Here is a 21,994-nt window from a genome sequence, read left to right as displayed (position 1 = left end):
CACTCGGCAAATATTCACTGAATTAATAGAAGTGCCACCAGCCACTCACCTTCCTGGTGGTTACTTTAAGTCTGTATTATACATTTATAGTCTTCAGTTGTGCAATCCTTTAGCTTAAATAGTACTTAGGAAACCCGTCAGCCAAGATTTTGCTAGGGTTTAATCAAAAACTTTGAAAAAAAAGTTACTAGGAAATACTATGTTCTCTTCATGACATTAAACATCATCAAAATTCGTTCTGCTCCATTAAGCAAGCATATTTAAGTATAAAAATACAGCTTCACATAAATGAAATGATACAATTTATAGTAGCTTTCATGTTTATTCAACTTCAGAGAAAATCCAAAAATGTGTCGGAAAGTAAGTTATTTATCTAAATACCAATTGTTCATTATGGTGACATAATACTATATGGTAAGGGAAATATGCCTAAGTTAAACAAATTCTTCAATTTCTGACATTTTTCAAGTGGGCAAACAGGAAATCTGAGAAGCCGTACTTACAAGTGGGAATGAGAAGATACAGAGTGATGTGACCTTTAATACACGGAGTGGGTTTTACAGCTGCGCGCACACACGGTGGAGGTCGCCGAGTGAGCTTCCGGCGGCAGGGCGGCCTCACTGAAGATCGCAGATTTCGTCACGGAACTTGGTACAGTGAGCTACGTGTTTTCTAACGTTTACACAATACACGTTTTCAAAATGAACATCATCACTGAAGAGCTTGCTAAGCACTGTTAGCAGTCAATGTTTTCTATAGACTTCACTTTAGTTATAGTATGTGGCTCTCCAAGTGTCAGTACAGGAAATGTTAAGTTTAAACATAAGATAATCCCCTAAAATGAAGACTCAGGACATCAAAACTTTGATCATTATTGCACCTAGTTTCCTACAGAAAAATGGAAAATTTACATCATAATCCTCCCCAGAAAGGGAACAGACGCATTAGAAAATCACAGACTCATTGGCATTGAACAGAATTTACAATGAACATTTTTGTGAACTGATGTACAGGATTAATGTACAATAAAATTTGCTTTACTACAATCATGCAAATAAAAATCCTCCACAATCATTTTTTGTTGTTTTATAAAAGGATCCTAAAGATATATTTCCATAAACATTTCCGGTGCAATTTAGGCAACGATGAAAATACAAAGCTATCCCTTATTCTTTACTGTATAGATTTATAAACATGCCTCTGTACTGCTCCAACAGAAACAGCATGTTCGGGAGCTGAGCTGATGACATGCGCACGAGCCGCTGTGTCTGGTCCGACACGAGCTGCCGGGGTGCGTGGCAGCCTCCCGCGACCGCTGACACCACCACTGTCGTAAACGAGTAAACCAGTGAGAGAGTAGGACTGGAGTCAAAATGTTTTTCAAAAATAAAAGGCAGTTTCATAAACATGAAGAAATCTCTAAAAAAAATAATCACATCAATTGTGATATACATTGGAAAATAGTAAAATGTCATTTCCCAAAATAGCTTCTTTATTATATCCCCCATCTATTATAATCAATCTTGGAACTATACCTTAAACATAACAGTGTATTGTGTGAAAATGTTCCATTATTCAATGTGATAAATTTAATAATTTAGAATATGATTTTCTTTTCTAATATTAACTATGAAAAAAGAACAGCACCCGAAACACTAAAATGAATTTAGCTAAATATTATATTAAGTAGTAATAATGTATAAGTTTTGGTTCAAAATACAGTTTATAAAACTGTAAAAGGATACTGCCTTAAGTAATTTGTTTTAGTAATTTTGCAGATTACAATGAAGGGAAAAAACAGATCTTCTCAAAATGCAAGCAGACCCACTTCCCCTGGTCAGGACAAGGAGGGGTTTCACGTGAAGTCCGTGAACTGTGACACCCAGAGTAGCTCATGCGGCTGGACGCACACTCCCACCCTGGCCCACCCTCCCCCTGCCCCAAACAACTTTTTGGCTCCAAAATAAAGTACAATAATAAACTCTTGATGAAAAACTATGGTATGGGGGCATCCGTCATATTCTACGGCTAAACAAGAATTTACAGGAAGAGCACATCCCAGTTGTGGCGTTTTCATAAACATGCAACTCACTATAAAACGCAAACACGTGCTTCCGAGAACAGCTTTATAAAGACACACTGCATCAATAAAACTTTTCTTCTTTTCTGATTACCTTTACAGTTTTATGAAGAACTGGAACTTTTCTAATGCGTACATATCAGATTTTATATTATAGTGTAATAATTTGCATTTTTTGAACATCATGTTCAAGAGGAAATATCTATACACAATAACATTCTAGACTATTAAAAACTAATTCAAATTACAGAATTTTATTGATACAGTAGATTAATAAAAACCAAAAAGGGATGATAAAATGGAATAAAGAATTCAGTACATTATTTTATAACACATTCTTTAAAATTAAAATATTTTAAATCTCTCTCTTAAAATTTTCATTGCCACAAAAGGCAGAAAACTCTGGGACCAACACCGCGGTGTCAGACACTTCCACTGCGGCAGGACGGCAGCTCAACCTGCTCTGCTTGGTGGGGGCCCCCCCTCAGGGGCGTCTGGTGGGTGTGATGCAGGTGGGTTAGCACCTCTGGAGATCAGGGGCGCCCAGGAGTAAGCACTGGGTGAGATACACAAGGGACAGAGACCATTTTAACTCTCCAACAAACAGTGCCATCAAGAAATGACACCCCTTGTTGAACAAAAAATTCTTCACAGTAAAACTGCAGAGTGTACAAATACAAAGACTGACAGATAGCCTGCTTCAGACCCGTCCTAGCAAACTCTCTTCGAATGCACAGATCAATAAACAGTCGGGCTCTGTCCATTTAAAGCCACGGATAAAAGCTATACAAGCACTTTAGAAGTCAGAAACATTAAAAAAAGAAAAATATATTTACAAGTTTCTTCTTTAGTTTATTTCTACACAGCCATCACAAATTACACTTTCATGACACGCCATAGTCAATGTCACCACCACCCGTATGGCTCCAGGGTGGTGCCCACAGCGTGCGAGGCCAGCACACTGAGGTCCGACTGTCCCCTCTCCAGCAGTCCCAGTCTGGGCATCAAAGGCTTTCCTCAGCCTCAAGCTTGACAAAACATGACTTTTTAAAGCGTTCGCATAGAAATTATTAATTACATTTGTTCATCGCCTTTCTCTTTTAGAACTTCGCCGCCGTACCTTAAAAGAAAAATCACCACATGCTTAATTAAAATGGGTACACATTTACAAGACATAGCAAAGTTAATTATTTTAAACCAATCATTATTCTTGCTTGTTCCTGATTTTCTTTGCTTTCTTTCCTTGAAACCCTTCTCCTATTTTAACTTGTTGCCTTAGCATCACTTATGTAGACATATACAGTATTTGAATGTTCACAAATAGCTTTTCCCAGAATAGCAGGAGAAAATTACTTTTCTATTTAATAATTTTCAAAAGAAATGAACAGAATGTCAACAATAAGTAAAAACAATTACAAATATCTTTGTAGTTATATTTCTGTGTAAAAGATAACATTTGGTACTTACAAACAGGCTTATAGCTGTCTTTCTGGGAAAACAGTTACTGAGTTTAGATCCTAATAACTATTAAATAAATATAAGTAAATTGAAATTCAGATGTATTACCATTAATTGGCAATAGCTAACAAAAGCATAAAGCTTAAGTTCAAAAAAGATCAGTATTAACAATAGGAATATAAACAGAATAGGATTTTAGTTTCGTTATTTTCCTTTGATGAGGATACTGGAGACTATTCCACCTTCTCTTTGTATCCTCAGAACACCCTGTGGGAAACTAGCCCAGCTCATCTGAGGCCGTAACACAGCGCACTCGTCCCCTCCGGGACGCGGCCACAGAGCACACACAGCTCCAGCGGGACGGCTGGCCCAGCTCATCCCCGCTCTCGGGAGAAAAACTCTCACTCAGATGTTCAGTCACGGTGCTTCCACCGAGTGGAATCTGAGATGTGGAAGCAGTCACTACTGAAATAACTAAAAAAGTATCTCAGGAAGCACCGCATTCTACAAGCACCTTTGTAAAACAAGTGTCTATTACCAATTTTATTAATTCCAAAGGCTGACTTTAGTTAAAGATATTTCTTCTACATGATTTTAGTCAACTTCTACTTTCTACTGTGAAACTCATACAAAATTATGAAACAGACGATACCAGTTTCTAAAATAACGGTACGAAGTGCCTGAAGCGCCAGCACCGTACTGGTTCTTTTCTTCTCTACACTGAGTTTGGACTTGGACTTGACGTTTGCACTTTCACTAGGCTACATCCATCTCACTTAGTGTCAGGCTTCCAAAGATGTATTCTCCGTCATACAAACTGGTAGAGAAAACAATGCTACCAATTAAGGAAGAAAACCCTGTCAATCCTTAGAATTCTAAGTAACAGTGGGTGCTAAGTGGACCAAACACTGCCCACCCCATCCCACCAGGTGCCACGATAAACACACACATTCACTGGAGAAACCTCCTCCTCTTCTGCTGCGTCCGGCAGAACGTCCTCGGTGGCAGGGGAGCTGCCCTGAAACACATCCACTTCTTCACTGGAGTCATTCTCTTTAGCAGCTGCTTGTTTGGAGCGTCCTACACGGCTGGAGCAACACACAAGTAAAATACAATGAACACTCTGATCTTAAGTAGAGTTATAGCTCATTAGAGGGAGTAATTTAAATATTTCATGAATTCACAGATTACCACTTTAATGTTTAATTACCTGATCAAACAAGAAATATTCTACATCCTGCACACGTGTTTAATCCTAAAATGTCACATACAAAGGTCAAGCAAGTAACAAGAACAAGTGTGACGGAGACCAGCAGCACCAAGGAATTAAAACCGTAACTCCAACTCTGCTCTTCCATCGTTCCCAAGGATAAAAGGCACCGGCAGCCCCTGAGCGGCTGGAGGCAGACAACCCAGCGGTCCTTCATAGTGCACCAGTCTCGCTCCAGCCCAGTGTGGGTCCAGGGTACAGAGAAATCCCAAATCCACCCGCTGGGCCCCGCCTCTGCCCCTACGACATTTTCAAGCCCTCTCCATCTCTCGGTCTTTCTCTTAACAAAGTCATCTTTTAAAGGAGCACACACAGCTAACGCCCTCCCCCTGCACTCAGAGGGGTTCTGCACATCTCTTCACACAGACCACCAGGCCCCGCGCTCGGGCCCCAGTGCCCCATACCTGCAGTCCAGCGCCCCCTGCATCCTTCAGCTCTCTGAACCTGCCAAGACTGTTCCTGCTTCATAACCTCCAAAAACATCCATCTCTCCACCTGAAATGTTCCTCTCCTTGCACTCCATCAGTCTACTACAGAATTCCTGTGATTCTCAAGGAATCAACTTGTCACTTTCCCAGCAGAAAACTTCCCTAATTTCCCAGCTCTCCCATTATTACATCCTTCCAGTGGCCTACATTTTTCCTGACAGGGGACTGAACCTGCACCCAGGCATATGCCCTGACTGGGAATTGAACCCGTGAGCTTTCCATGAGCTTTCAGTTCACAGGACACCGCTCCAACCAACTGAGCCGCACCGGCCGAGGCAATCTTTGGTTTTGTTTTTTAATTCCATTTCATCTATTTCTGCTGTGATCTTTATTCCTTCCTCCCTTCTGCTCACTTCAGGCATCGTTCATTGACGCTTTTTCTAGTTCCTTTCAGGGAAAGGTCAGTGTGAGGCACTTCTTGGTTTTTGAGGTAGGTCTATAATGCTGTGAATTTCCCTTAGGACTGCTTTTGCTGTGTCTCACAGATTTTGGGTTGCTGTATTTATTTTCATTTGCTTCAAGGCATCCTTAAAAAAAACATTTTATTTATTTATTTGAGAGAGGGGAAGGGAGAAAAAGATGAAGAGAAACATTAGTATATGGTTTCCTCTTGCAGCGCCCCCCAGTGGGGACCTGGCCTGCTGGCATGTGTCCTGATTGGGAATTGAACCTGTGACCTTTTGGTTTGCAGGTCCATGCTCAATCCATAAGCTACATCAGCCAGGGCAGCTCAAGGCATCTTTTGATTTCTTCCTCGACCTCCTTGCTAAACATTCATTGTCTAGTAACATGTTATTTTAACTTGCATGTTCTGTGTTTTTCAGTTTTTTCCTTCTAATTGATTTATAGTCTCATTCCATTGATTCAGAGAAGATGCTTCAGATTATATTAATCTTAAATTCAAAGAGACTTGTTTGGTGGCCTAACCTAGAAAATGTTTCATATGCCCTTGAAAAGAATGTCTATTCTGCTGCTTTGGGGTGAAATGCTCTGAAGATATCAATTAAATCCACCTGGTCTTCTGTGTCACTGAAGGCCACAGTTTCCTTGACGATTTCCTGTCTGGAAGACCCACCAGTTCATGTCAGTGGGTGTTAAGGTCCCTTCCTGTGACTGTACTGCTGTGCTTTCTCCCCCCAGGGCCAGCAAGATGCTTTACACTCAGGGGCTCCTGTGCTGACCAACCTCTTCATTACGTAGTGTCTTCCTCTGCCCCTTATGAGGGCTTTCGTTTTAGAGTCTATTTTGTCTAACATAAGTATTGTTTCCCCAGCTTTTAAAAATTTCTATTTGCATAAAATGTCTTTTTATATCCTTTTACTTAGTCTGTGGGCATCTTTCATTCTGAGGTGGGCCTCTTGTAGACAGCATAGAGATGAGTTCTGTTTTCTGATCTAATCGGCTACCCTATGTCTTTTGATTGGACCATTTGAGCCATTTACATTTAGATTGATTAGTGATAGGTACTTATTTACTGCTACTTATTCTTTATAACTACATTCCTGTTTTTCTTCCTTCTTAAAGGAGACCCTTTAAACATTTCTCGTAATACTAGTTTGATGGTAATGAACTCCATCAGCTTTTTCCTGTCTGGGAAGCTCACTATTTCTCCTTCAATTTTAAATGATAGCCTTGCAGGACAGAGTAGTCTTGGTTGGAGGTCCTTGCTTTTCATCGCTTTGAGTATTTCATGACAATCCCTTCTGGCCTGAAATGTTTCTGTTGAGAAATCAGTTGACAGTCTTATGGTAGACCCCTTGTAGGTAACTGTCTTTTTCTTGCTGCTTTTAAAATTCTTTTTGTCTTTTTTTGTTACTGTAGTTTTTCCACTATCATTTGCCTTCCATATAGTCTTCTGCCTCTGGCTTTTTGTCCTGAACCTTTGGGGTTTTCTTTATGGTTCTTTGTATGGAACCCTCTGGCTTCCTAGATGTGTCTTTCCCCCACCCGTTTAGGGAAGTTTCCAGCCATTGTTTCTTCAAACAGGTTCTCGATCCCTTGCTCTGTCTCTTCTCCTTCTGGTAACCTTGTGATGTGGATGTTTTATACTTCATGTCATCCCAAAGGGCCCTTAAACTATTATATTTTAGAATTCTTTCTACTTTTTGTTACTCTGGGTGTCTGCTGCTACCTTGTCTTAAAAATCACTGATTCAATCCTCTGCTCCATCCAACCTACTATTTACTCTTTCTAGTGTCTTCTTCATTTCTGACCGGTTCTTTTTTATTGTTTCTATGTGCTCTTTTATACTTACTACCTCTTGGCCCTGTGAAGGGCAGGTTCTGCACCAGTTAGGTTTCTGAGGGAAAGACGCCCTGTCCTGAGGTCATACAGCTCAGTCTGTCCAGATTTTCCCTGGCCTTCTGGAAAGCCTGCCCCGTGCAGGGTGGGGTGTCAGTGAGTCGTGTGGGGGGCTCCGTGCCCCAGGCCGGAGGACAGGTGTGGCGCGTCGCCCCTGCCCGCAGGTGCACAACTCGGTCTCTGGCACTGGGGTCTCCACACCAGTGGCCCAGACTACTGGCTCCTCTGGAGGGTGTGAGGGGGTGGGGCCAGAGCACCCCCCAGGCTGATGCTACAGGGAAGGTACTGCTGCACCCAAGAAAGATGGTGTCTGTGCAGGGGGTGGGAGAAGCACTCAGCAGAGAGACCCTGGCAGTTGTCCCCGTGGCTCTCTCCCTGGAGCCACACAGCCCCCCCCCCCCCCGTCTCCTCACACGCCCGGTCAGACAGGAACTGCCCTGCCTCTGCTGGAGCCAGGGGTGAGTGGCTGGCCCTTTAAGAGGGTCCCCGGGTCCCTGGCAGAACCCAGTTTCTCCCTAGCAGACAGAATCCCCACTGGTTTTCATAGTCAGATCCTAGGTGGTCTCCTCCTTCCTGGCTCTGGTGCTTTCAGCAGGGGCACCGGGGTGGGGTTGAGAGCCCACTCTCCTTAGGGGGGACCTTTTGCAGCTGAGATATCCCTCCAGAGTCTCAGTCATCACACGGGGCACGATGTCAACCCTTTTGCTTCTGCACCCTTCCTACTACCAGCTTCAACACAACTTCTTCTGTGAAAGCTTGGCTGTAAGGTTTCTGCTGAGCTAGTCTTCAGCCGGCTATTCAGGTGATGGTTCTGTATTTCAGCTGTGACTCCAATTTGGTCCTGGGAGGAGATGCGTGTACCTTCTACCCCTTCCACCTACTCCGCTGTCATCTTGGATCTCCCCCCACAATTAATAGAAGAAAATACAGGTATTACACAGAAAATAACGCAACGGTTCTTAAATCCCCTGAAGACAGAGGAAGAAAAATAGGCAAATGTAACCTTATTGTTTTACTAGCTCAAAACAAAACTTCACGGTAAAAGGGACAAGAGGCTGCTGACACAGAATTTCTGCGCTGATTTAAAAAATATTTGTTTGTTTTAGAACTTTAATGTGAGAACTCATGTCATTTTAGGAGAGAACATGATAGTAATCAAGCCCTTAATTTTATGATGCTCATATATAAACAAATTAAAATTAAAAGCCTGAAAGATATTTAACATTCCTTAAAAAGTGTTTAAACAAGCGACTTTCCAGGCCTGAACCCGAATACACTGGAGCTGCGAGAAAACGCGCTCGCCTTCGCTTCTGACCTGAAGGGAAGATCAAACGGAGGAAAACACGAAGGGCCAGCCAGCCACACGGGCAACTGTCCCTCCTCCTGTGCGACGCGCAGGAGGAGGAGGAACCTGAGACGACTGTCTCACAGAGGTGGCTGGGCCCGCTGAGGAGTGACGCCACCGTGTAGTTAGTTATGGGATGGGGCCACGCTGAGGAAAACGGCAGGTTTTCTGCCTACGCGCAGACATGCCATCCTATTTCCAGTTACGTAGGTGAGACGGAAGAGTGAAAAAAGGACAAATTACAGCATAAATGTTCCTGTCACTTTAAAATTGTAGACAGAGATCCGTGCCATTACAAGTGCCATAGAAACGTGGGATTGTGTGACCACCCACACCTATCTGTATGTGGATATAGATGTGTTTATCTGATCAGAAAATAAAAAAATCGATAACCATAAACAGATCAGCATCTTGTGATAATTTCTATGGATACAATTTAAGAAAAACAATGCCTGTAACTTTCCTACATAGTTAAAAAAATAAAAGCAAAAAGTATAAAAGCTATTTTTTACAAAGTTACCAAGAAAAGACATGAAAAATTATAGTATGGAATGATAAGGCAAACCTGGTCAATATGCTGTGATTATTTCAAAATACCTTATCACCTCTTTGGGTACCATAAAGTCTGTATTGGAACTAATAAACTGTTTGGCATTCATTAGGTAAAGATTTGTTTAAAACCTGTAAAAATGTACAGAAGTTACCAAAGGGTCAACTGTGCTATCAATCACCTAGGTTAAGTCTATAAAAATTTTGTCTTACCTAGTCTATTGGGGCTAAGTATATGGCATTTAAATGTAGCTCTATGTGCATTTAAGAATTTATGAGCTTTTGCAGAAGAATTTGAAATTGGTTTGAGGTTTAACATTATTTACAACTCACACGATCTGGGGGGTTGTGATGGTGATGGCGGTTTTGATGGTCTTCTTGTCATCTCTGTGGGACGGACTGTGTGGACTCTCCTGCACTAGTTTTAGGAGACTCTGCTCCGCTTTGGGGAGGACCTGAATGTGGGCAGCACCAAGTTACCACTCCCAACAGAGAGCTGAGTACGCACAGTTAGCGCCGCACATGCTCACCTCTGCTGCGCCCTCCGTGACGGCCGGTGCTGTTTGCTTTTTGACTTCAGTTCTGTGTTTCCACTTTGTCTTTCCTCTTCTTCCTCTTCTTCTGCTACCGAAGGTCCAGATTTTTTTTTGCTTCCTTTTTTAGAAGCTTTCACCGTTGGCTCTTCTTTTGCTGTACCTCCCCCACCAGGGGGTTTTGGTGGTCGGCCTCTCTTCCCTTTCTTTGGTGGACTATTCTGCTCATCCTCATTTTCTAGCAGATCTTCTTTGAGCCTCTTTTCCTCCGGCCATGGTTGCTCGTCCGACTCGGAGGCCGTGTGGCCTCTCTTCCGCCCGCGCTGGCCGCCTCTGGGTCTCTGCTCCTGTGCCGGCTTGGTCAGGTCGTCCAGGCCTAGTTTCTCCTCGGAGTCGGTGGCAGGAGCTTTTTTCCGGCTTCTGGGTTTGTCCAATTCAGACTAGGAATAAAAATCACAATGTCAGGTGTGAAATCATTAGTAAACATATTGTGAAGAATACCACGCAAAAAAGCTGTTACCAACTTTTGTCATAAAATGTAATTAAAGTGCAGGGCTCTTTAATATATCAGAGCCATAACTTTACTTGCTTTTATTATCAGGTTTTTTTTTTTTTTTAAATTTCATGTATCCATCTTCAGAGACAGGGAAAAGGAGGAGAGAGACATCACTGTGTGAGAGACACATCAATCGGTTGCCTCCCACATGACCCGGACTGAGGACCTGGCCTGCAACCCAGGCACGTGCCCTGACTGGGAATCTAATCGAGGACCTTTGGGTTCACAGGATGGTGCTCAATCCAGTGAGCCACACCAGCTAGGGCTACTATTATTTTTTTAATTAAAAAAATTATCTGGGGTACCAGGGTAATTTATTTATTTTTACTTAAGCTAGAGATCCTCAAATGGAAACCTCTCCAGAACAGTATTTTATTAAGTTATAAATTTTAGTGAAGAGCTATTTCATACAAAGAACATTCTAAATCAATGCCTGAATAATGGGTTATTATATTAAAGTATAAGGGTTCTCTCTGGACACTCACTGTGAATAATTCTACCACACAGTTTATAAGAAGACATATCAGCTATCATATGTTTTAAACATCATAAAAGGGTTGTTTTATAAATGAAAGTTGTAAAAATACAAACATAGAACGTATTATTTATGAGAAGTTTTAAACACACTTCTGAATCCACTATACTGCTTCTTCACACAGGTACAACTAATCAACAATAAAAACAACTTAAAAATCAGTGACTTTCACATTTGAAATAAAATCCTAGTCTACAGAGAACGTATACATTTAGCAGCACACAGAAACTGAAAAAATCCTACAAAGAAACAAAGAATAATATGCATGAGCACATATACAATGATCTCCATACACACACGTACATAACACACATGTACATAAATACAGATGTTTGTAACAGTAAGTTGACTTCCAAAAGTCTGTAGCAATTTACACTCTTAGAAGTCTGTGACAACAAAATGACCTTGCGATGGCACTGGCTGCCCTCGGAGGAGCCAGCAGGGCGCCCCGCCTTTCCTCCCACCAAGGAGGGACCGACACTCCCCAGCCTCCGGACCCGGGACGCACTCACTCCCGTGGTGTGCGTTGCCCTGCAGTCACCCTGTTACTACAGCAGCCGGAGCAGATGGGACATCAGTTCATCTCGTTTTTAAAAATCGAATGTGAGATGAGGTTCTAAACTGTTCTGACTACTCTCACCCCCAAAGAGAAAGTTATTCCAAAAATCACTGATTTGTAATGCTTCCTTTATTTTTTTAAAATATTTTATTTATTTATTTTTAGAGAGAGGAGAGAGAAACATCAATGTGTGGTTGCCTCTCATGTGTTGCCTACTGGGGACCCAGCCTACAATGCAGGCATGTGCCCTGACTGGGAATCGAACCAGCGACCCTTTGCTTCACAGGCCCGTGCTCAATCCACTGAACTACACCAGCCCAGGCATCCTTTATTCTTTATTGTGTTTTAAAAATTAATGTTTTGGGGCTATTGTAACAGCAGCACACTATTGTGGGCCGACCTTATCATTATTTTTTCTCTTTTCTGTATTCACTTCTATCTTCCACACGGACTTAAATCGCACTGGAATTTTACCATTATATATTCACTTAGAAAGAGCTGTTGTCCTCTAAATCCCTGAAAGAACACGGTACGTCTTCTCTCCGTCGAAGTCTGTTTCTCAGTTTTTGTATTTTCTCCACACTGCTTTTCACCACTTCTTTTCGAGGTCATGTTTACATCCGCCTGCCTGCTGCCCACCTCATTGTGCGGCTGTAGTGGCCACTGCGGCGAGGTCGGCCCCTTTCCCCAAGTGCAGACCTAGTATAACGCACAACCGCCAGAGTCACGCTGCTTACACCAACGTTGTGTTACACACGTACAGATATGCGGCTACCAGGCCACACTCGCAGTTTTTGAACCACTTCGCTCCTCTTTAACAGTATAAAAATAAAAATGAGTTTCTCTTCTTATTCGCTGTCATACCTGTGACTCCCATCCCACGTCTTTTTGAAATGAGCAAACGTTCTGGCACGTTTCTAGCACTAGTGGTGAGAGGTCACTTGCTTCGTCCCTGGTTTTTCACGGGACGCTTTGAGTGTTTCGCCTTTAGGAAAATTATTCAACTAAATCATTCACCACTAATTTAAATAGATACAAGTTTTAGCATGTTTAAAGATATATCCTTTTGGTAATAGTTTATTAAAAATTTGTATTTGAAAATTTATGTCCTTGGCATGACCTGAGATTCTCTTAATATTTTATTTTGTGTACCAATATCCTATATTAAGAAATTTTTTTTTTACCGTTAAATTTTCCTGAGACTGGTTTTAATTTGTTCATATTTATTTAGTTTACATAAATTAAAAATTAATTGTTTTTACTGAGAGATGGGAAGATAAAAGAAATATTTAATTGAAACTGAATATTTCTTTTATCTTCCCATCTCTCAGTAAAAACAATTAATTTTAAATTTAATGTGTTTCCTCCAATTTTAAATGCTGGGATTCATTTGGATGTCCAAAGATCTGAAAGGATGGTTTCATTCCTTTATGCTACAGAAAAGGTTAGTGGTAAACAGGAAACCTGCTTTGTTTGAGAACACCGCACGAGGGCACTACATTCTCTCATTTCTTTTTTGCTTTGCATTGCATTGTTTTAAGAGCAGAAGGAATATAAAACTGAGGTTAGGAGCAGAAAACGGGGAAAATATGTTACTTATAAAACTATCATTTGAATATAAATGTATATGGAGAATTCCTTTCCAGTGAAATATCAATATGAAGCTGGAAGCAGGCAAAGGCGGCTGTACCCTTTCACTATAAGTCATGGGTCTTAGAACTCTGACCTCTTTGAGAAAATTTCAGTTGAAATTAAATCAATAGGCTCCAGTACTTTGGAAACAAATGCAATGTTACACAAGGGACAGCCAAAGGCCTTCATTATAAATAGACAAAAAGTCTCCAAAGCTCAGAAACTCAAACTATTCTAAGAAAAAGACACTGTTTTGCATTACTTCATAAGGTAAAACAGATGTTTTATAGAATTTATAGAATAAAAAATATTAAGAATCAAACGCCATTTCCCAAATGTGCGGGGCTGGGCCTGCAGTGGATGTGGGTGGCCCAGTTCCTGCCCCAGCGAAGGAGAGGAACCCAGGTGCCCCTGCTCGGAAGGCAGCGTCAAGCCTGGGCAGCCATTCTCGTAAGTGATAATGAAAGAACTGTCGTACAAGGCGAGAGTCATGATGAGAAGATATAAATACCTTTTCCAACTCAAGGATCAAACAACTGAATGTGAACTTCTTGGTTATACAATGCTGGGCCCGTGGAAGACAAGAAGGCAGTAATGCCAGGGCAGGCAAAAGTAGGTTTACACAGGTTATTCCTGTAGTATTGATTAATTATTGCATCATTCTGTTAACTTACTTTTGTCCCCCCATGTATCTCAGAGAAAGCAGTATTTTATTAATAACCTTCCACCTTTATTAATTCAGAAGATTCAAACATATTAACTCATAGTAATCATTAGTCAACAATACTAATCTTTATAACAACAATGCATAGGGGCTAATCATTTACTCCGATAAACCTCCCTGGGTAGGTATTCGCTCCGATAACCCTTCCTGGGTAGATGTTCGCATTTAACAGAAAAAGAAACTGACTCAGAGACCCGACCCAGGCACCACAGAAACGTGTGGAGCAAAGCCCACAAGTCAGAACGGGCCCAGTGACTCGGCCGTCGCGTGGTGGAAATGCTCAGCTGTGTTCCATGTCTGCACCCAAACCACAAACTTGTCTTCACATGATGTGTGCAAACTGCACCTGTCTTACGAGGTACCGTTGCTGGGAAGACTCAAAAACTAAACAAGGACTATATGGGAACTGTAGCATTTCTTACCTTTACTAGAAGCTTATGTAGTGGTTAAAGGCTCGAGAAATCACTAAAATGCAGGAGCCTTTAAAGACCCCCATTCGGCTTCCTTTCTCTAAGGCTAAGTCTAAACTTACTATGTTTAAAAAAAAAAAAAGGCAAACAAAGTAAAAAAAACAAGCAGCCTGAGTATGAAACTGCTATGCTAGCGTCCAAAGACCTAAAAAAAAGATTACTTAGTAGGATGACAAAAACACAAGGAATTCAATATACTTAAATTACATGGTAGAGGATAATCATCACAAACTCAAATTTCTAATTAAAACCTTTAAAAGAAGATTATGTCAAATATGAGAATAATGTTAACTGGTTTCAGTATGAAAAGTTATTTACAATAAAGTAACAATAACAACAATCGTCATCATTACAAAATCAAACCAAGCGGCTCACCCTTACAAGATCAGAGTCGTCTCTCTTGTCACTTTTTTTCCCCGGCAAAGGTGAAGACATTGTATAATCTTCATTTTCACTGTGATCCATTTCAGAACTATCAAGCCTTTTAATACAGATATTTATAATTGTTATTACAATCGAATAACCTTAGAAGCCTTTTCTGTTCTCTAATGTAGCTTTATTTTTTTAAAAAAAAGGTTCATTCCATTCAAAAAGTATTGGTTTCATTCTATCACACTTAGCACCAAATTAACAAGTGAAGAAGCACATTTAACAAAAAAGGAAAGTAAAAAACCACAGATTTACTTTTTCCCTAATTCTTTTTAAAACCTAGATTCTATAGTGGAGCAGGCACATAAGGTCCGTTGAAACTTCTCTTGTTAGAAAGCTGGACTGGCCCACCTCTGCCCCGCGCCCCGCATCCCTGAGCACACTTGCTCTGCGCACACGCAACAGCCTCCGACACACCAGAAGTTCCCGGCTTCATTACTGCTCCCTCCGCGCCAGCAGGTCCGCATGGCTGTTCTGCCAGTTTACCTACCACCGTGCACTCAAGCACATGGGTCACTGCCTAGCACGAAGGAGGCACCTGCTCCACGCTTTCATACACTGGTATGAAGGCTCAGTCTTCTGTCCTGGGTGATCTCATCCGCGTTGGGCTTTAAAACCCATTTAAACATTACTGAACCCCGAATTTCAATCTCAGGCTAAGACACTAGCCTGAGTTATAAACTCACATGTCCAGTTGCCCAGTCGCTTGAATTTCTAATAAGGCATCTCAACCTTACCACAGCCAAAACTTACTTGGATACCTTTTCTCCTTACCTCCCCAAAACACGCACGCATGCATGCACTCACACACACAGCCTGCTCCTCCTCACAGTATGGTATCTCAGTTAATGATACTATTGTCTACACAGGGATTCAGGCAAAAAGCCAAGGTACATCCTCTAACTGTACACAACTCATTCACCAGCAGGACCGTTTTGATCTTCCATCAAAATAAATCCCAAATTTCACTATCTACTATCTTCCCCTGTATCTCTTCCCTAAAATACTATTAGCTGACTCCTGACTGGTTCTTCCAACTCCATTCTAGCTTCTCTGTTCTCTAAATAATCAGGGCAATCTTTAAAGTCACAAATTAGATCACCGAACTCCACAAGAGTATCATCCAGTTGTACTTAAATTCACAAAGTCCAAACCTCATCTGGCTACCTCTCAACTTCACCTCTGACCTATTATGCTCTCATTCCTATTCTCCAACAAAACACACTTGTAGCTCCTTCTCTTAGAAGAGTCCTAGTAAGCAGATGGGATTCAGGTAGAAAAAATGGCAAAATAAGATTAGTCAAAGGGTGAAAGTTAGTTTACTGAAGTACATTGAAAAGGTATTATAGGAAAATTAGGAGTCATTTATTTTCAGTAACATAACAATAGGAGCTGAGGACAAGGTAAAATTTTAATTATCCTGAAAACAAACAAGGGGAACAGATTAAGATTTCTGCGCAGTGAAATAACCTTGACCCAGCAGCATTTAAGAAAGATTATCTAGCAGTGGTAAGGTTTACTGGGCTAGAAGAGTAAGGAAGGGAAACGCCACAGACAGCAATCACAGAAAACGAACTGAACGCTGAGAGCGAGAGGAGGAGCCTGCAACACTGCAGGGGAGCGGCACTGCAGAGGAGCGGCACTGCAGGGGAGCGGCACTGCAGGGGAGTGGCACTGCAGGGGAGTGGCACTGCAGGGAAGCGCACCTAGCAACATGCAGCAGGAGGGAGAGTCAAAGGCAGTCTAATCTGGAGCCTTTTAGCCCAGATGACTTGGTGAATTAGATCATCTTTTTTTTTTTTTTTTTAAGATCATATCTATTTATTTATTTATTTTTTAGAGAGAGGAAGAGAAGCATCAATGTGTGGTTGCTTCTCATGGACCCCCCACTGGGAACCTGGCCTGCAACCGAGGCATGTGCCCTAGACTGGGAATTAATCCAGTGACCCTTTGTTTTGTAGACTGGTACTCAATCTACTACTGGGCCACACTAGCCAGGGCAGATCATCTTTGCTTATAACCAGGAATTCAGGAAGAAAAACCCAGTAATTTAGAAACTATTTGCTGTAACTGTTTTGGTCATTTTCAGAATGAGGATATTCACTAGAAAATGTCCAAATGATATGGGTACCACTTCAGTCACTTAGGTATAAGCAACTAATATACATTAATATAGGCATCTAGAACAAACAGGAGCTACAGATATAATTTTTGTTTCATTCTTATTGTACTACTTATCATTTGAACATTTCATGGGAAAGAAATTGGTAAGATACCTTAGAACGTCTCCCTCCTTTGCTAACTGGCTGTGACCAATGCAGAAACAGCATCCAGTCTCGCACAGTTAGTTCCTCAGCAGAACAAAGAAAGAGCGGCAGTTTGGCCCTGTGCAAGGCTCTCCTGCTAGCAAGTGATGAAATCAGGGAAGTGTGAAATGTTCCCTTTTTTTCTTTCTTCAAACAAAAAGTTTATACATGTACATGCTGAAAAAAATTTAAACCATACCAAAGAATATGAAATGATCTCCCTCCTACACTAGATTGCATAAACACTATTAAGATACAATGCCTCCTGCCAAAAAACCTTCTGTGCATATAAAGCAAATGTGAATACAAATCCTTTTTAAAAACTCAAAAATACTGTAATACTGCTCTATTCTTTGCCTTTTCACTCAATAACATGTTGTGGAAACTCTTCACATTAGCTCCTGCCTCACCATTTTTAGCGACTGCGAACTCTACCACATGGACATATGACCACTAGACAAACAAATTCCCCCAGGGCCGGAGTACACAAGGCAGAGGCGGAAGACCCGTGTAAACAAACAAGCAAAGCCGCATGAACCTGGAGCGGCCACCCAGACCCAACAGCCTGTCCTTGTGTCCGCTCAGTGGCACTAGAAGCTGTTTTAGGCTTCACCATGCTGCACCATGCTGTTTTAGGCCCCACAGCCTTGCTGGAGTCCTTCCGTCTGAAGGTTCAGACGGCATTTTTGAAGCACTCACCTCCCTTTCACTCTCCCAGGAGAGCTGGGGTTTGAGCTGCTGCTGGCGTTGCTGACAGTCTCCATGCGAGACGACTTGCTCTGAGACGGCCTGCCCGCCGCGGAGAGTGGCTTGTTCACAGCCCCCAGGACGTTGGTCGTTTTGGGCTGGAATGAAAAATATTCATCTCTTTCTATTTGATTAAAGCCAGAAGAAATTTACATTTAAAGAACTATGTATGACATTTCTGTCAAAGTATCTGCATACCAATCATGAAAAAAATGTCCATTCTTAAGCACAATAAGGACGATAAATTGAATCTTACTTGAACAAATAAAAAACCAGAGAGATCATAAGAGTCACATTCCTTACTCACGTGGGGGCTGCACAGAAGTGAGGACAAGTCGCACGCACAGTCGACAATGAAAACGGTCCCTAACCCTTGCTACAGGAAGACACAAGAGGGTGTCTTTTCACTTTAAAATTTTTACCTTGATATTAGAGGACAGACATTTAAATTCAAGTCTCCAGGGGCTTTATTATAAGCTACAAAATACGTTCATGTATCTCAGCCTAAATCTATGTAGTAAATACAATTATTTCCTTCTAGTAAATGGAAAATAATTACATTTCCTAACTTAAAATACACCAATGTTTAAAGAAATACAAACTAACATAATTATGCCACTAATCACACTAAAATAAACCATCACATAAGAATTAAAACCATTCTCAAAACGTACTTTTCCTGGAGTAAAAAACGATTTCATTTCTGGAGGCAGGTAATTTTTGGTGTTACTGAAGTTCTACAAGAAAGGAAAAAGATGTAGTCAGTGAATATCGAAACACTGCATCTGTGAGGCTCAAACGCCAACAAAGAGCAGCTGTTGCTTTAAAGCACATAAAAATTCCATCTATTAAAATTAAATGACCGGCGGCCATGGAAGATCTCCGTCCCTGATGTGAAACACTATGCTTGCACTACCGTCGCCCCGACTCCACGGGCACCGAACCTGTCTGAGCCCCGCGTGCTTCCCCAGCGCTCCCCAAAGAGGCCAGAGAGGCTGCCTCGGTCGCTACCCCACCCCTGAGCGCTAACAGCAGACAGCCACTCCTAGCTACTGGGTCAATCTCTCGACTTCAACTGGCACTTGCTCAGGAAAAAAGAAGGTAGTGGTGGTTTCTGTGCTCCACTACCCCAGGACACACCTCCCTCCTTGTCCACACCCCTTGAGTTTTAGGACGGTGGGCACAGGCTTGCAGCAGCCCGAGTCTCAGCCAGGGCAGTGTCTGTTTCCCACTCACTGCCCCACGGCGAGTGTGAGATCTCAGTCAAGGGGCTGGCACTTCAGACCAGATCTCTGCCCGCCTTCTCCTTCCCACTGCGGATCAACAGCCACTGCCTCACAGATCCACATGCTTTGCACATGCTTTGATGGCCTTTCTGCCTGTGTCCTTAGACTGGCAAACAAGCTTGAATGCAAACTCTAGATCCAACTAACAAATCTCTGAACCTTCTCAATGACCTCTGCTGCGGCACGTATTCTGGTCTTGAAGCCCATTAGAAAGACTCACAGTGACCTTTCTGTAGCATCAGGAGGCCAGCTCTTGACACCGACCCCTCTGGATCTCCCCACCACCTCGTGCTGAGAAGACACTGGTTCATTCTACACAAACAGATTCTGCAACAACTACCTTGTCCGGCTGGGTGAAAAAGCGGGCTGGCAACACGGGGTCCTTGGGGGACTCCAAGCTGTATGTGGTACTCTTGGACATGATGATGTTCATGGCGACATCACAGACAGTGTATAGTTTCTGCCACGGCAGGAAAAAGTGGGTCTGAGCTGACATCCTAAAGTCTGAATTGGAAGCAGCTCAACAACATGTATTCAGTGCGCAGTTTCCAATACAACATGGCACATTCAAAACACAGACTTGCTTTCGTTAGTTTACTAGAAACAGTGTTACTCCTGATTTTATATTAGTAACTATATTTGCAAGTCTCATTACTATTACCGAAATACTGATTATTTACTAATAGAAAAGACTGATTTCTACAAATACTACACAAGTCCCATATCCTACACTCTGATGCTTACATAGACACAAAATCATAATTATTTACAAATAATTACATACTTCATTCATTTTTGCGTCATCTGGTCCTTGGGCATCTTTTGTTTGTTTAATATTTTCTACCATCTTTCTGATAAATGCGTGACTGTTATTTTCATTTTTAGCCATTAATATTTCTAGAACAAACCAAAGACATCTAAAAAAACAAGACAAACAGAACAGAATTGGTTGTTAGATGCAAATACAATAACTCTGAATAAAAATATAATGAACACCATGAGCGGAAAAAATTAAAAACAATTACAATCAAGAGAAGAAAGACGCCACACATCCACACCACACTGTATCAGCAGAACAAGGTGAATCCACAAGGACTCCTCCCCAAGCCCCACTGACCCGACCTCCCCAGGGAGGCAGGTGGGAAGAGCACCCTGGAGAAGAGCGAAGCAGGGTCAGCTCTGACGGGAGGGAAGGGCTGCCTGGGGGGCAGCTGGTCTGTGGGACACCGGAGGCACTCGAGACTGGCTGTCATCCCGACAGACATCTTCAGGAAAGCACAGCTGCCTTGCTCAGTAATCTTCTAATGTACAGAGAAAAAAGTCACGGCTCACAAGCACACACACTGTCTTTGCTTAAAGAGAAAAAAATTCAAAAAGCTTCCTTTTTAAAGTTAGCTCAGTTTTAAAGTTAATTACAAAAACTTCTATTTAAGGAAAAAGGTGCTTTGTCTCTGCATGTGGCCTGGACAGAGCAGGACAGAGTCACAGCACTGAGGAGGGGAGAGAGGAGAGAGACAGACAAAGCAAGACAGCGAGCGTTATAAAGGGGAAAACCCTCCAGGACCTCAGGTACAGAATACATTCTTTTGGCATGGTTTTCTCGTAGACTGGGGCAAGTTAGAGATATAGCCAAAAATACACAGTAAATTCCAAAATTGTATTTCATCTATTTCATAAGCCAATGTTCTCTGACAAAGAGGAATTGCTAGAAGTTTTCATTAGCTATAATTACTCTACATAGGACTCATTTGGGGAGAACTGAATTGCTTATTTAAAAAAAAACCAGAAACTGGCAAAAAGAGGGTAACAGCCTTGCCCTTGCCAAGTTCCATTGCAATCCACCCGGACTCTGGTCCCACATAGATTCTCGAAAGACCACTGTGACCTGCTGCTTCCTGCCCGGGCTCACAGCCCTTGATGAAATCACAGTGGCCATCACCCTGATGCTGCGGAACCGCCCCCCCCCCAACCCCGGCCCGGTGAGTGGCTAGCCCTGCCTGTCAGGCTAGCCAATCAGACCACTTTCTCTTCCTCCTGGAGGAAGCGCTTCTGCAAAAAAAATGGTGCGTTCCGTGTGAGAAAGGAAGAGTATGACTATACCCCATGTGAAAATCTACCGTGTTTTAGAAGTAGGAAAAGACAAGAACTGTAATGGAAACTTTTAATAAACCATTTCAATAAAAAAGAAATGGTAGGGAAGCAGAGCAATGCACAGTAGTTACACAAAATTAAATTTTAAAAAATTATGTAAGAAATGAAACATGAAGAAATAGTATGAAAGAAGAAAATAAAAGAACAAATAAAGGAAAAAAACTTAAATTTCTAAAAAATAAAATACATCTAATAAACGAATCATAATTGAGGTTCCATGATCAGCAGGAAAGAAAACAAAAACTTTGGAAAATATGAAAGTGAGATGGAAACAGTCTTACTCTTTAACATCTTTAAGTTGTTCAATATCCTGTACTTTGACATAATCTGGGTCATGTGCCAAAAGGTGAATTGTATATGGAACAACATACTCTGGTAGAAGAGACAATAATTTTTCTGAAAAAGAAAAAAAGAAACAAAACAAAAACATCCAAGTTAGAAAACTGAATCTTACTTTTTCTTTCTCTCTGAGTCTGTGTTTCCTACATCCCAACAGTTCCGCATTACAACTAGAAGAAAAATATACTGAAATACGCAGTGCTAAAGTACATCATAAATTAACCAGTTTATTGGTT

General features: G+C 41.7%; 1 protein-coding gene across 2 annotated transcripts in view; it reads right to left on the bottom strand.

Moving 5' to 3' along the window:
* Window positions 1-1,998: 1,998 nt before the first annotated feature.
* Window positions 1,999-21,994, bottom strand: part of PDS5B (PDS5 cohesin associated factor B) — a 130,620-nt gene continuing 110,624 nt past the window's right edge. The window contains exons 26-34 of one of the 2 annotated variants that reach the window (XM_037129375.2): window positions 21,701-21,815; window positions 20,053-20,185; window positions 19,609-19,728; window positions 18,657-18,719; window positions 17,935-18,080; window positions 14,876-14,981; window positions 10,022-10,464; window positions 4,488-4,626; window positions 1,999-3,200 (exon numbers count right to left, since the gene is read on the bottom strand). In XM_037129375.2, the coding sequence (XP_036985270.2) occupies window positions 3,165-3,200; window positions 4,488-4,626; window positions 10,022-10,464; window positions 14,876-14,981; window positions 17,935-18,080; window positions 18,657-18,719; window positions 19,609-19,728; window positions 20,053-20,185; window positions 21,701-21,815 (1,301 nt within the window). In that variant the 3' untranslated portion in view covers window positions 1,999-3,164. The remainder of the gene's footprint in view (window positions 3,201-4,487; window positions 4,627-10,021; window positions 10,465-14,875; window positions 14,982-17,934; window positions 18,081-18,656; window positions 18,720-19,608; window positions 19,729-20,052; window positions 20,186-21,700; window positions 21,816-21,994) is intronic. The other variant, XM_037129380.2, reaches the window with a different exon arrangement.

This window comes from Artibeus jamaicensis, unplaced genomic scaffold (genome assembly GCF_021234435.1).
Source record: "Artibeus jamaicensis isolate MK-2021 breed Jamaican fruit bat unplaced genomic scaffold, CSHL_Jam_final contig_415, whole genome shotgun sequence".
In the NCBI taxonomy this organism is placed as follows: Eukaryota; Metazoa; Chordata; class Mammalia; order Chiroptera; family Phyllostomidae; genus Artibeus; species Artibeus jamaicensis.
This window is presented reverse-complemented; position numbering and strand designations above follow the sequence as displayed.